The sequence below is a fragment of the Abramis brama genome, assembly GCF_963993115.1.
Source record: "Abramis brama genome assembly, chromosome: 16".
Classification (NCBI taxonomy): domain Eukaryota; kingdom Metazoa; phylum Chordata; class Actinopteri; order Cypriniformes; family Leuciscidae; genus Abramis; species Abramis brama.
The window spans coordinates 1,501,107-1,515,123 of record NC_139978.1 but is presented as its reverse complement, the minus strand read 5'-3'; the positions used below and the strand labels follow the sequence as shown (position 1 = coordinate 1,515,123).

Here is a 14,017-nt window from a genome sequence, read left to right as displayed (position 1 = left end):
ATTTACAGTGGATCGCTATTGGCAAGTTGGGGCTATTTATAGAATGTGTTTAGCAGGCAACTCAAAGGCTCCACGCGGGATACCAGGTGCCCGCGGCCACCACGACACGTTGGAGACCACTGCCATATAGCCTACTATAACTTATAACTATTCAAATATAATGTAAGCAAATTTAAAAGTTCAGTAGGTAAGCCTTATAAAACTGATCGTATAAGTGCCCCTGCTGTTGGCTGTTCATATTGCTTTATTGCATATTGCTCGGTTGGACGGCCGTTCTGGACTTTTCCAGAACACACAGATTGTCAGTCCGTCCCTGGTGATAAGTTTATTTAATTCTTTTTGTTCTATAGTTGTAAAGCACTGTAATTGTTCTTGCGGGGTGATAATTGAGGCTGAATTATAAGGCGCGATTGAGGATTGAACGTTTACAATTGTGGTTCTTATGTTTTCTATTTTCTCAGTGAAGAAGTTTGTCACGGGGTGACAAACAGCTCCAGATCTGTATGAATGTTTGTCGTCATGACAACTAAACGGCAGATTGGCGACAGGTGTAGGGACTTCACTTTGAGCGTCTGATTGAGGCCACTCCCGCTTTTTGAGAGGATAAAACACACAAGGAGAATGAGAGGTGAGATGCGCAGCACGTGAGCGGCCGTGGCCGCGGTCGCGGCGGGAGGCCGCGGGAGAGAGAGGCACGAGCAGAGGCACGAGCAGAGGGGGACACGACGAGAATGAGAGGGGAGGCGCGCAGCGCGTGAGCGGCCGTGGCCGCGGTCGCGGCGGGAGGCCGCGGGAGAGAGAGGACGAGAGAGACAGATGAGAGAGACAGATGAGAGAGACAGATGAGAGAGACAGATGAGAGAGCCAGAGAAAACTTCGGCTGGATTGCGGGCGGAAGCCTTGGTACACTGAGTCTGTTGAATTGCAGTTTTATTGTGGAAATGAGCACGAGTGAAACCTTACAGTGTGTGGTGGAAATGTGAGTGTGGGAATTATTTCTGCTGTTCACTCGCAATCACAGCTGTCTATTCCTCCCTCTGTCTGAGTCCAGTGAAGAGCCTGCTAACGCTGTGAGTTACACGTGTCTATTCCTCCCTCTGTCTGAGTCCAGTGAAGAGCCTGCTAACGCTGTGAGTTACACGTGTCTATTCCTCCCTCTGTCTGAGTCCAGTGAAGAGCCTGCTAACGCTGTGAGTTACACGTGTCTATTCCTCCCTCTGTCTGAGTCCAGTGAAGAGCCTGCTAATGCTGTGAGTTACACGTGTCTATTCCTCCCTCTGTCTGAGTCCAGTGAAGAGCCTGCTAATGCTTGAAGAGCCTGCTAATGCTGTGAGTTACACGTGTCTATTCCTCCCTCTGTCTGAGTCCAGTGAAGAGCCTGCTAATGCTTGAAGAGCCTGCTAACGCTTGAAGAGCCTGCTAATGCTGTGAGTTACACGTGTCTATTCCTCCCTCTGTCTGAGTCCAGTGAAGAGCCTGCTAATGCTTGAAGAGCCTGCTAATGCTGTGAGTTACACGTGTCTATTCCTCCCTCTGTCTGAGTCCAGTGAAGAGCCTGCTAATGCTTGAAGAGCCTGCTAACGCTTGAAGAGCCTGCTAATGCTGTGAGTTACACGTGTCTATTCCTCCCTCTGTCTGAGTCCAGTGAAGAGCCTGCTAACGCTTGAAGAGCCTGCTAACGCTGGAAGAGCCTGCTAACGCTGGAAGAGCCTGCTAACGCTTGAAGAGCCTGCTAACGCTTGAAGAGCCTGCTAATGCTGGAAGAGCCTGCTAATGCTGGAAGAGCCTGCTAATGCTGGAAGAGCCTGCTAACGCTTGAAGAGCCGGCTAATGCTGGAGAGGCCTGTTGATGCTGAAAGAGCCCGTTAATGCTGGAAGAGCCTGAGGCTAGTGAAGAGCCGGCTAATGCTGGAGAGGCCTGTTGATGCTGAAAGAGCCCGTTAATGCTGGAAGAGCCTGAGGCTAGTGAAGAACCGGCTAATGCCGGAAGGGCCTGCTAATGCTGGAAGAGGCCTGTTGATGCTGAAAGAGCCCGTTAATGCTGGAAGAGCCTGAGGCTAGTGAAGAACCGGCTAATGCCGGAAGGGCCTGCTAATGCTGGAAGAGCCTGCTGATGCTGGAAGAGCCCGTTAATGCTGGAAGAGCCTGAGGCTAGTGAAGAGCCGGCTAATGCCGGAAGGGCCTGCTAATACTGGAAGAGCCTGCTGATGCTAGAGCCGGCTAATGCCGGAAGGGCCTGCTAATGCTGGAAGAGCCTGCTGATGTTGGAAGAGCCTGTTAATGCTGGAAGAGCCTGAGGCTAGTGAAGAGCCGGCTGATGCTGGAAGAGCCTGCTGATGCTGGAAGAACCTGCTCCCAAAGAAAAGAGGATGTGGAAGGGACTTTATATTGTTTTTATTATTTAATAAAGAATATTTATTTTTAATTCTGTGTCTGCCTCCTTTGTGCTCACGGTCAGCTCCTCAGGGGCGGCACGCGGGCGGAGGGGTGGGCGGCCCGCTGGCGCTCCACCCCGACCTGTGACATAAAATGGCGTAGTCGGCAGGATGCCGCCCTGAGTTGAGCAACCGTGGGCCGAAGGTATGGCGACCAGTTTTTTTTCCCTTTTTTTGTTTTTTTTTTGCTTTGTTTCTTTTTTTTGTTTTCCTCTCCTTTTTTTGTTTTTTTTTCTCTCCCTTTTCTTCGGCGTGGGGGGGTATGTCACGGGGTGACAAACAGCTCCAGATCTGTATGAATGTTTGTCGTCATGACAACTAAACGGCAGATTGGCGACAGGTGTAGGGACTTCACTTTGAGCGTCTGATTGAGGCCACTCCCGCTTTTTGAGAGGATAAAACACACAAGGAGAATGAGAGGTGAGATGCGCAGCACGTGAGCGGCCGTGGCCGCGGTCGCGGCGGGAGGCCGCGGGAGAGAGAGGCACGAGCAGAGGCACGAGCAGAGGGGGACACGACGAGAATGAGAGGGGAGGCGCGCAGCGCGTGAGCGGCCGTGGCCGCGGTCGCGGCGGGAGGCCGCGGGAGAGAGAGGACGAGAGAGACAGATGAGAGAGACAGATGAGAGAGACAGATGAGAGAGACAGATGAGAGAGCCAGAGAAAACTTCGGCTGGATTGCGGGCGGAAGCCTTGGTACACTGAGTCTGTTGAATTGCAGTTTTATTGTGGAAATGAGCACGAGTGAAACCTTACAGTGTGTGGTGGAAATGTGAGTGTGGGAATTATTTCTGCTGTTCACTCGCAATCACAGCTGTCTATTCCTCCCTCTGTCTGAGTCCAGTGAAGAGCCTGCTAACGCTGTGAGTTACACGTGTCTATTCCTCCCTCTGTCTGAGTCCAGTGAAGAGCCTGCTAACGCTGTGAGTTACACGTGTCTATTCCTCCCTCTGTCTGAGTCCAGTGAAGAGCCTGCTAACGCTGTGAGTTACACGTGTCTATTCCTCCCTCTGTCTGAGTCCAGTGAAGAGCCTGCTAATGCTGTGAGTTACACGTGTCTATTCCTCCCTCTGTCTGAGTCCAGTGAAGAGCCTGCTAATGCTTGAAGAGCCTGCTAATGCTGTGAGTTACACGTGTCTATTCCTCCCTCTGTCTGAGTCCAGTGAAGAGCCTGCTAATGCTTGAAGAGCCTGCTAACGCTTGAAGAGCCTGCTAATGCTGTGAGTTACACGTGTCTATTCCTCCCTCTGTCTGAGTCCAGTGAAGAGCCTGCTAATGCTTGAAGAGCCTGCTAATGCTGTGAGTTACACGTGTCTATTCCTCCCTCTGTCTGAGTCCAGTGAAGAGCCTGCTAATGCTTGAAGAGCCTGCTAACGCTTGAAGAGCCTGCTAATGCTGTGAGTTACACGTGTCTATTCCTCCCTCTGTCTGAGTCCAGTGAAGAGCCTGCTAACGCTTGAAGAGCCTGCTAATGCTGGAAGAGCCTGCTAACGCTGGAAGAGCCTGCTAACGCTTGAAGAGCCTGCTAACGCTTGAAGAGCCTGCTAATGCTGGAAGAGCCTGCTAATGCTGGAAGAGCCTGCTAATGCTGGAAGAGCCTGCTAACGCTTGAAGAGCCGGCTAATGCTGGAGAGGCCTGTTGATGCTGAAAGAGCCCGTTAATGCTGGAAGAGCCTGAGGCTAGTGAAGAGCCGGCTAATGCTGGAGAGGCCTGTTGATGCTGAAAGAGCCCGTTAATGCTGGAAGAGCCTGAGGCTAGTGAAGAACCGGCTAATGCCGGAAGGGCCTGCTAATGCTGGAAGAGGCCTGTTGATGCTGAAAGAGCCCGTTAATGCTGGAAGAGCCTGAGGCTAGTGAAGAACCGGCTAATGCCGGAAGGGCCTGCTAATGCTGGAAGAGCCTGCTGATGCTGGAAGAGCCCGTTAATGCTGGAAGAGCCTGAGGCTAGTGAAGAGCCGGCTAATGCCGGAAGGGCCTGCTAATACTGGAAGAGCCTGCTGATGCTAGAGCCGGCTAATGCCGGAAGGGCCTGCTAATGCTGGAAGAGCCTGCTGATGTTGGAAGAGCCTGTTAATGCTGGAAGAGCCTGAGGCTAGTGAAGAGCCGGCTGATGCTGGAAGAGCCTGCTGATGCTGGAAGAACCTGCTCCCAAAGAAAAGAGGATGTGGAAGGGACTTTATATTGTTTTTATTATTTAATAAAGAATATTTATTTTTAATTCTGTGTCTGCCTCCTTTGTGCTCACGGTCAGCTCCTCAGGGGCGGCACGCGGGCGGAGGGGTGGGCGGCCCGCTGGCGCTCCACCCCGACCTGTGACAAGTTCATGAAATCATTACTACTAAACTGTAAGGAATATTTTGTTCAGGTGACATCTGTTTATTTGTTAGTCTAGCCACGGTGTTAAATAAAAACCTAGGATTGTTTTGGTTGTTTTCTATTAGTTTGCGGAGGTGCTCAGCCCTGGCCGCTTTTAGGGCCTTTTTATAACGTGACATACTGTCTTTCCATGCGATTCTAAAGACCTCTAAATTAGTTTGTTTCCATTTACACTCTAAATTACGGGTTTCTCTCTTCAGAACATGCATAGTATAGAGCTCCGGACGTCACGTGACCTATTCTGTTTACACCGCCATTTTGGCAGTAAAGAGGCCGTACGAGACGAGCGTGAACGGATGATAGTAGCATGAGTTTTAAGGCAACAGAGTTCACTGTGCACTTTAATTAAAAAGATATAGACCTGTACATAGCAAAACTTAATAGATTAAACATAACAGATCCCTGTAATGCCCCCGGGGTGCTTTTCATGTGTATTAATAAAGGAAGTAACTTATAACGTTAGCTTTCCTGAACTGCAGTATCCTGATATAACGTTATATACGCTACTTCATTAACTTTCCCTCGTCCTATTCCGGAGACTCTTTAAAGGCCTACAAAAGCCTGGAGGGAACAAATGGATGCAATCAAACTTTGTTATCAATATTCAATTTTGGAGTATACCAGCTTAAACCTGCTCTGTCGTCATTGAAAAGGCAAGTCAACTGTGTTGTTATCGACGCTAGCTGTCCTTGTTTGTTGGTAGCAAGGATAGCAATATCACTGTGAGAACAGTAGACTCAGTATGAAATCTTAATCCTTTAATCCCAATTTTTTCCCAGACATGAAAATATCCGAATGATGTGTCATTAGTTGCCCATTGAAATATTTTTTTTTAAAATGTTTATGGACAGTGTGTGAAAATTTGTGTTTATGTCCAATCATAAACCGGTGGGATAATGTATCTGGTATATATATATGTGTATATATATATATATATATATATATATATATATATATATATATATAAAAACTGATATTAGTTTACACATCTGGTATATATATATGTGTATATATATTAGGGCTGGGTATTGACACAAATTTCACAATTCGATTCGATTTCGATTCACAAGCTTGCAATTCGATTCGATTTCGATTACAATTCGATTCGATTCAATATCGATTATTTTGGATATCAGGTACAATACATTGCAAATTTTCTCAAGGAAAACAAATCTCTTAACTATTATTGTAAACTATGGGAGTCAGTTGTAGCCTATAGGCTTCATTAGCCTACTATAATATTGAAGGTAAAAAATAACTGATTTGATTTGTATACAAACACTTCAAATACACTTATTTATTTTTATAATAATAAAGTTATATGAAATTATATACAAATTTAAATGGTGGCTGTCATAAAAAAAACTTTCCAGATTTATTCAAACATGCATTAAATATTGAAGAACATTAAAAAATATAATGAATATGTAATATGGTGCATATATTTAACAAAATGCTCCTCTCTAGAGTTAATTTTTCTAGCTGACTAACGAGTTTATGGTCACTGGATATGGTTTTTCTGAGGTAAATGTGACGTTACATGACATTGTTTACTAACGTCTTTCCACGGTTGAAACACTGATTGAGCGATTCCATGTGACTATACGGACTTCGATAAGTTGTACTCTACCTTTTAACACACTTTCAGATGCTCATTCATGTTTATCTCGCGCTGTAACGGATATTATTAAGGCGGAAGAGAAGATCGTGTGCGCTCCGCGCTGCTGCTTCTCTTGAGCTGAGCAAGAGCGATCTCACGCCACAGCGCCAAAACGGTATTTATGTTTTTGAATTTCATAAGAACATGGACGTAATTTGAAATCTGAGACTTTGTTTCATATTAATAATAACAAAGCACAAAGATTATTGCGATTTATTGAATGGGATGCGCGCAACAATATTCCATTCATTCATCACTGAAAACAGGATGACTAATCGATTCTTGGGATTTAAGAATCGATATCGTTTCGTAAAAATGAGAATCGATTAAAATCAAGAAATCGATATTTTTCACCCAGCCCTAATATATATATATATATATATATATATATATAAACTGATATTAGTTTACACATTATCCCACCGGTCACAATTGTGACTGAACATAAAACACATTTTTTCACACACTTTCCATAAGCATTTAAAATGCTTTTAAATGATTTCCTCCACCTGTTCTGGAATCCAGGCGCACAGCAGCTGTCCACCATGTTGAAATAGTAATTGTTTTGAATTATTATTCGACCCGACCGCTATCGATAACGCAAAAGCCGCTCTGGCGCTCTCCTGGTTGACTGCCAAAATGGCGGAGTTTAGATTGCATGACGTCAGCCTCCGGAGCTCTATTGTTGTACCATGGTGCTTTACTTTTCTCTCTGACCTTTTTTAATCTAATGGGTGCAACAATATCCAATTTTCCAGAGAGAATGGTGCTCATAGTGCTAGTTAATTCCTCTAGTTCATCTGTTTATTTGGGTTCACTGAGCAGCTGAGACAGATCAGATAAGCAATTTGAAAAATTATCTATGGTGGATGGAAGGATTGTTCTGCCTGATCAATTACGCGGCGCAGCATGATATATTACAGGAGTACGTAATATGCAAGTTACCATGTAATGGTCAGTGACATCATCACTTTGTGGAATGATATCTATATCGGTTGGATCGGTTCCATGTGATATAATTAAATCGAGTGTATGATTAAAACGATGAGTTGGTCCGGTAACGTTTTGCTTGACCCCAAAGGAGTTTAATAAATCTGTAAACGCAGCCCCTAACGCATCATTTGGATTATCTACGTGTATGTTAAAATCTCCAACAATTAATGCTTTATCGACATTGACTAATAGGTCTGAGAGAAAATCTGCAAACTCTTTTAGGAAATCAGCGTAAGGCCCAGGCGGTCTATATACGGTAGCCAAGGCTAGAGATAATAGGGATGTTTTTCTAAAATCTAAGAGCGTAACATTTAGTACAAGTACTTCAAACGAAATAAACTTATAACCCGTTTTCTGAGTAACATTGAGAATATCTCTATAGATTGTTGCAGCACTGCCGCCACGACCAATCAGACGGGGCTCATGCTTATAGGAGTATCCTGATGGAGTAGACTCATTTAGACCGAAATAATCATTTGGTTTAAGCCAGGTTTCAGTAAGGCAAAGTACATCGAAGCTATTATCTGTGACTATTTCATTTACAATAACTGCCTTAGGTGTGAGTGATCTAATGTTTAGAAGACCTAGCTTTAGAAATTGTTTTTGTTTACTAATAGCAACATTTTCTGTTTTAATAACAATTAGATTTTTCCTAGATCCTGCAGCAGATTTATTATTTGATCTCACTAAACGAGGAATAGACACAGTTTCTATGCAATGTTCTACACTAGTATTTATATCAGTTAAATTGGTGCAGCAGAGACTATGATTTGGACTTTTGGTTACTAGTCAAAAGGTATTTAACATTATGGAGATGTTATCCGACACATGTACATGACCATGGTAAAGTGAAAAATCAAACACCTTGGAAATGACAGGAATGTACTATGTTTCATGAATGGCACAAAAGTGTGTGACTGTTCAAGTCTCTGTCTTTAGATCAGTGTGTTAAATAATGCGCTTTTTTGTCCTTTGTTGTGTATCTTTGGATTATGTTGTGTTGTAAATAAATCCAAAGAATCAAAAAGCCATTCTTCTATAAATCTCCTCAGTCTTTGTGCATGGTTGCTCAGAATGATAGGGCCTGTTAGCACCTAATAGGGCCATTATGGTCTTTGTCTTTCTTAGATGCGAAAGCCATCAATATTAATGATGTGTTCACGTCTCCTCGCATAAAGCTTTCTTACACAAAACATGTCTTACAAATTTAAAATCGATGTATTGTTTTATCTGAATGAGTTGGCAGGATAATTTTCCACATAGTTTTGAACCAAATATTCTAGGCTATGTGATACAATTTTCAAAAGCCTTCAAAATAATCAGTATGGGTTTCATGAGCTTATTTCAGTGACTTTTTTTTTCTTTTTTTTTTTCACAAACCACGCATAAACATCATTATCTCAAAACTACAAACTTTTACATACATGCTGCGGACACAGGGGCGGAGTGGCAATCGGGAGAGTCGGGACTTTTCCCGGTGGGCCGGTAGTGTTTTGAGGCCGCGGAGGGCCGGTCTGATGATAGTTATACATTGCGAGTTATTTTAGCAACACCGTCTGGCGGCCTGATGTGCGGCCGCTTCTCGCTGGTCAAACTGTGCAGCCTCTCTGCTCAACACAGTATATAAAAGTGCTCAACCCGTTCGGCAGGTCCAACCATGTCTATAGGATTTTAAAAAACATAGGGGGATCAGTGAGCGGCCCCTCCCAAAATCGGGTCGGCCTTTGATGTAAAAAGCCGCTGAACACCTCTTTTTCCTCGTCACGTCTTGGAAGTCTAACGTCCGTGAGAGTGAGTTAAATGATGGAAAGGCAAAAAAGAAAACTGAAAGGTGGCGCTGAGAATGGGCGGCTCTAGGGAGGGGCTAGCAGGTGCTTCAGCACCCCCAAGAAAGACCAAAGCACCCCCAAAAATAATTTCTGGAAGCAATTAGGCTATATTCAGGCTGTAGGCTATTCTATGGAAGCCCTGAACCGCATTTTGAAGCAAAAAGAAAAGAAAACTTATCTTGTTATTTCGAGATATTAAGACGTTATTTCAACAAAATATCTCGTTATTTCGACATAATAAGTCGTTATTTCGACATAATAAGGGGGCATTCTAATCTGCATTAAGCTAGCCTACATTAAGCGTTCTTAGGCCTAATGGTTTTCTATGGGAGGAAATTGCTTAAAGGGTAAGTTCGGTATTTTACACTTAAAGCCCTGTTTACAGATCGTTTCTGATGAAATAGAACGGTTAAGATTAAAATTTGGACACATGCTGCTGTCCCGAGAATTTTAGGTTTATTTCGCTTTCCCAAAAACCTCTAGAATGGGTGTATAGGTGCACTCGAACAATCCTTCATAAAACGCATTAAACTTTCGTTTACAAAGACGTGAAACTCACCGAGTGGTCAGGGGTGTTCACTGATATGCTCACACAAAAATCGCTGCAAAAGATGCTTTCCAACAGGTGTTTTACCATTCGTTGTAAAACTGTGGATCTATTTTTCCAAACGTAACACACCCGTAGATTCTTCCGTTGAGAGCTTGAATAATAGACACTCCAGCCCAGTTGGTGGCGGTAATGCACCTTTGCCAATTGCAAGCAAACCGCTGGCATTTCATTGAATACACAGAAGAAGCAGAAGAAGAAGCGGCGGAGTAATACCGTACCTCACACAGCTTTTTCAATACAAGTCAATGGAGTTGGACAAAAACTACGATAAAACCTGTTGGAAAGCATCTTTTGCAGCGATTTTTGTGTGAGCATATCAGTGAACACCCCTGACCACTCGGTGAGTTTCACGTCTTTGTAAACAAAAGTTTAATGCGTTTTATGAAGGATTGTTCGAGTGCACCTATACACCCATTCTAGAGGTTTTTGGGAAAGCGAAATAAACCTAAAATTCTCGGGACAGCAGCATGTGTCCAAATTTTAATCTTAACCGTTCTATTTCATCAGAAACGATCTGTAAACAGGGCTTTAAGTGTAAAATACCGAACTTACCCTTTAACGTGGGTACATAGCATTTTTATGATTTTAGTATCATAATGATTAATAAATGCACGCACAATTATCCGTGAACTTGATTTGAACAAACGCCTTTCAACTTGTGCAAAATTCTGAATTAAATTAATGTGCAGCAATTTGCACAAATAGAGAGTCTGTAGGCCTACTGTTGTAGCCAATAAATAAGCGCATTTAGTTTCATATTTGTTAAAATATTATAATGTCATTTCTTTTCCATTTATGTTTATTTATGAAAAGTGAACAGCACAAGTAAGATATGATGTGCTATATATCGAGAGACTTGGAGTGGGTGGGTCAGACAGACATGATTTTGACCATTTCATTCAGTTTTGTTTTGTAGAAAACCTTTCATTAAAGTGAATTTCGTTTTGTATAAATTGTATCTTAATTTTAATCATTTTTTTTATCAACTAATTGCCTGGATCTAATAATAAGCAAATATAACAAACAGACAATATAGCCTAATCATGGAGGCGCCCGCGCGGTCAATTGCATTGCACGTTAACTGAGCGCATCTCATCCGAACTAAATTAACGAAACTCAGTGTATGCCTCACACAGACATGAGAAACACATCAAATACACAAAGCTTGAAATAACTTTAAACGAAATAATTCAAAACGAAAAGAAAAAGGCTACTCTCTGATTACGTAATCATGCATTTCTCTCTATAGGCGCGTTCACTATATATGGCGATCGTCAACTTCATCTTTGCAGCCGACACCCGACACTGTCAGAAAACACTAATTTATTACTAAAAATCAATGCACGCGTTACCGGATTTACAAATGCACATCTTGCTTGTTGCACGCACATAAATGTCGAAATAACGAAATATTATGTTGAAATAACCTTATTAGTAGGCTAATAATAGCCTACATCTTTTAGAATATTTGATTGAATGCTGAATGTTGCGCTTGTTCAATTTAATAAAATTAAAACTTTAATTGTGATCATTAAAATAATTGAATATTAAATATTTAGTGGCCAAGTTTTGCTCAATTATTATTTGTATAACTGCGCAGCTCCCCCGTCAATGATCTAGCACCCCTCAGCACAAGCGTTAAAAAATCTGGCGCTGAGAAGGTCAGACTCAAAAGGAAAAAAATTATGGAGGAGGAGGCAGTGAAATGTTTCAAAATAACAGACATGTTCTGGGCATCAACAAGCAAAGATACTACAGGTGAAATAAACTGAAGCACATGTTGTCAAAGCTAGGCACAGATGGGAATTAGCACCAGCTATGCAGCCAGCCAGCCAAAAGCTTGTGTAATTTGAAAGTAGCTGTGGTAAATATGAGACAAATAAAAAGTTTACTATTGAGTGACTATCTACTAGTGGCAGATTTCCTAGTTTTAAAACGAGTAACCTCCCTTGGCTGCTGCTGCTATGTTAAGTGTATACAGATTATGTTAACACTAGCAGAAGCTAACGAGCAAGGTGTCGTGTCACTGTGAAAATGCCATGGACCCTTTTCAACAGGGTGATGATGACACGTTTTAACGGTCATCATCCGCATAAATCCTGGAAAGTTTTTTTAATATTTTCAATTTAAAAAAATATGTATTTACATTTATAACACTATTTTATATTATATTACCTTTAATAAAATTACAAAAAACGAGTTAATGCTGCTGTGAGGGTTTCTAATGCTGCGTCTGTGGGAGTGATGACAAAGTGACATATATTTCTCTCTTCTGAGTTCTTCTGACTGCCGTTATCCATCTCTCGCAATTTTTTTACTCTTTTAGAAAGTTGTGAAAAAACTATAGAGGAACAAAAAAAATCTATTTAATATTCTCTCATTCACCGCTATATTTTTTAGCAAACGTTTTTTTTGTTGTTGTTGTTTTTTACCACCGAGGGCCGGTGGTCTATGAAATTTCCCGGTAGATTTTTTGGTCCCACTCCGCCCCTGTGCGGACATATTATTGTAGCAGAGTCTGTGCTGAATACAGTGTATTCAGACTTTAGCCATGAGAATGTCACAAGTAACAGAAATAAGCACAAATGTCAGAGCATGTCAGAACACCTCCAGGGCCCAGACAACACCTCAGACCCCAGAAGGTTAAGGTGCTTTCCACGCCCTTTAGAGCTCAGGTCATGAAGCTCTCTTCCATTCTGCGCTAGTAGCACGGCGCTATTGAATTGCGTTCCCCATATGTGTCAGTTACTGACACATGTTCCAGTTACTAACGTAACCTTGGTTCCCTGAGATAATGGGAATGAGCATTACGTAGTTTGTCGTGCTACTGTACGCAACTTGATGCTGCCGCTCCTTAAGTAGAAAAAAATTTCTTTCATGGCGACATAAATAGGCAGTCGGTCCCGTCTGTTTTGGCGGACTGAAAAGCCATTTGTCTGTGCAGAGATGCAAACCAATCAGGCTTCAGTATTCAGGGAAAAACTAAGTTTTCCCCATAAAACATTGCTCGTGATCTCAGGGAACTGAGGATACGTTAGTAACCGGAACGATCTGTGTTTATGACTCATTATGGTTCTTTACATGTGAATAAAGAAACATTTGTCTTACCTTATATGATGAAACCACTTCACTGATGGGTCTGAATTTATGATTGTCATGTTGTTTTGAATCTCTGCACACTAAACACACAGGCTGTTTGTCCTCCAGACAGAAGAGTTTGAGTTTCTCACTGTGTAAACTGCAGATCTCCTCAGACCCGGATGAACGCCTCTCATTTCTCTCCTTCAGGAACGACTCACACAAGTTTTTTAACGCAAGATTAACTGGAGGAGGATCTCTTGAGGATCTTTTCCTGCAGACAGGACACTCCTGAGATTTCTTGGTTCTCCAGTACTGTTGAAGACACTCTTTACAGAAACTGTGACTACAGGATAAAAGAACAGGAACCTTGAAGATTTCACAGCACACAGGACAAGAAAGGTCTTCTGCAGATACATTTAGTGAATCCATTTTCACTGTTTGAACTCCAGCAATCTAAACTTTACTTTCACTTTCTGAACGATGGCTTAAAAAATGAATCACCATGAGAATCACAAAGATCAGAAACAAACTTGTTCAGAATGAAACTTCTCAAATTCTTCTGTAAAGTTTTTCCCTTCGTACTCCACTGATCGCTGATTCTTTATTGCTTTTGTCGAGACAAAGTCAGTATGGCAGAAAAGAGAAATAACAAAGTCCGTCTCTTCCTGGTTAGTGTTGTAAGAGGGTGGAGCTTCTGATCAAGTTGGTGTGTTGAAACAGGTCAAAGAAAAACATCAGGATTTCTTCATGTAAAATTTGAACAAAATGTATTCAAAATTATCTTGCATTGAAACGTTAAGATATAACGCTATAAAGCCTTGGATAACACACAAAAGAACAATTAAAATACTCATATACTCAAATATTAAAAATAAAAGATCTCAAAACTCAAAAACTTATACGTGTTTTATTTATTACTCTTCTTTATTTGTCTGTTTCTCCAGGGTCTGACATGATCCTATCTTTCTCAAAATGATTTCTTCTCATGCTGAAGTTTCAGTGATAAACACTTCTCTGTTTATCATGCTGATTGT

General features: G+C 42.2%; 1 protein-coding gene across 1 annotated transcript in view; it reads right to left on the bottom strand.

Moving 5' to 3' along the window:
- Positions 1–13,645, bottom strand: part of LOC311066066 (zinc-binding protein A33-like) — a 37,831-nt gene extending 24,186 nt beyond the window's left edge. The window contains exon 1 of the mRNA XM_084087039.1: positions 13,011–13,645. Coding sequence (XP_083943165.1) covers positions 13,011–13,412 — 402 coding nt within the window. The 5' untranslated portion in view covers positions 13,413–13,645. The remainder of the gene's footprint in view (positions 1–13,010) is intronic.
- Between the last annotated feature and the right edge of the window lie 372 nt (positions 13,646–14,017).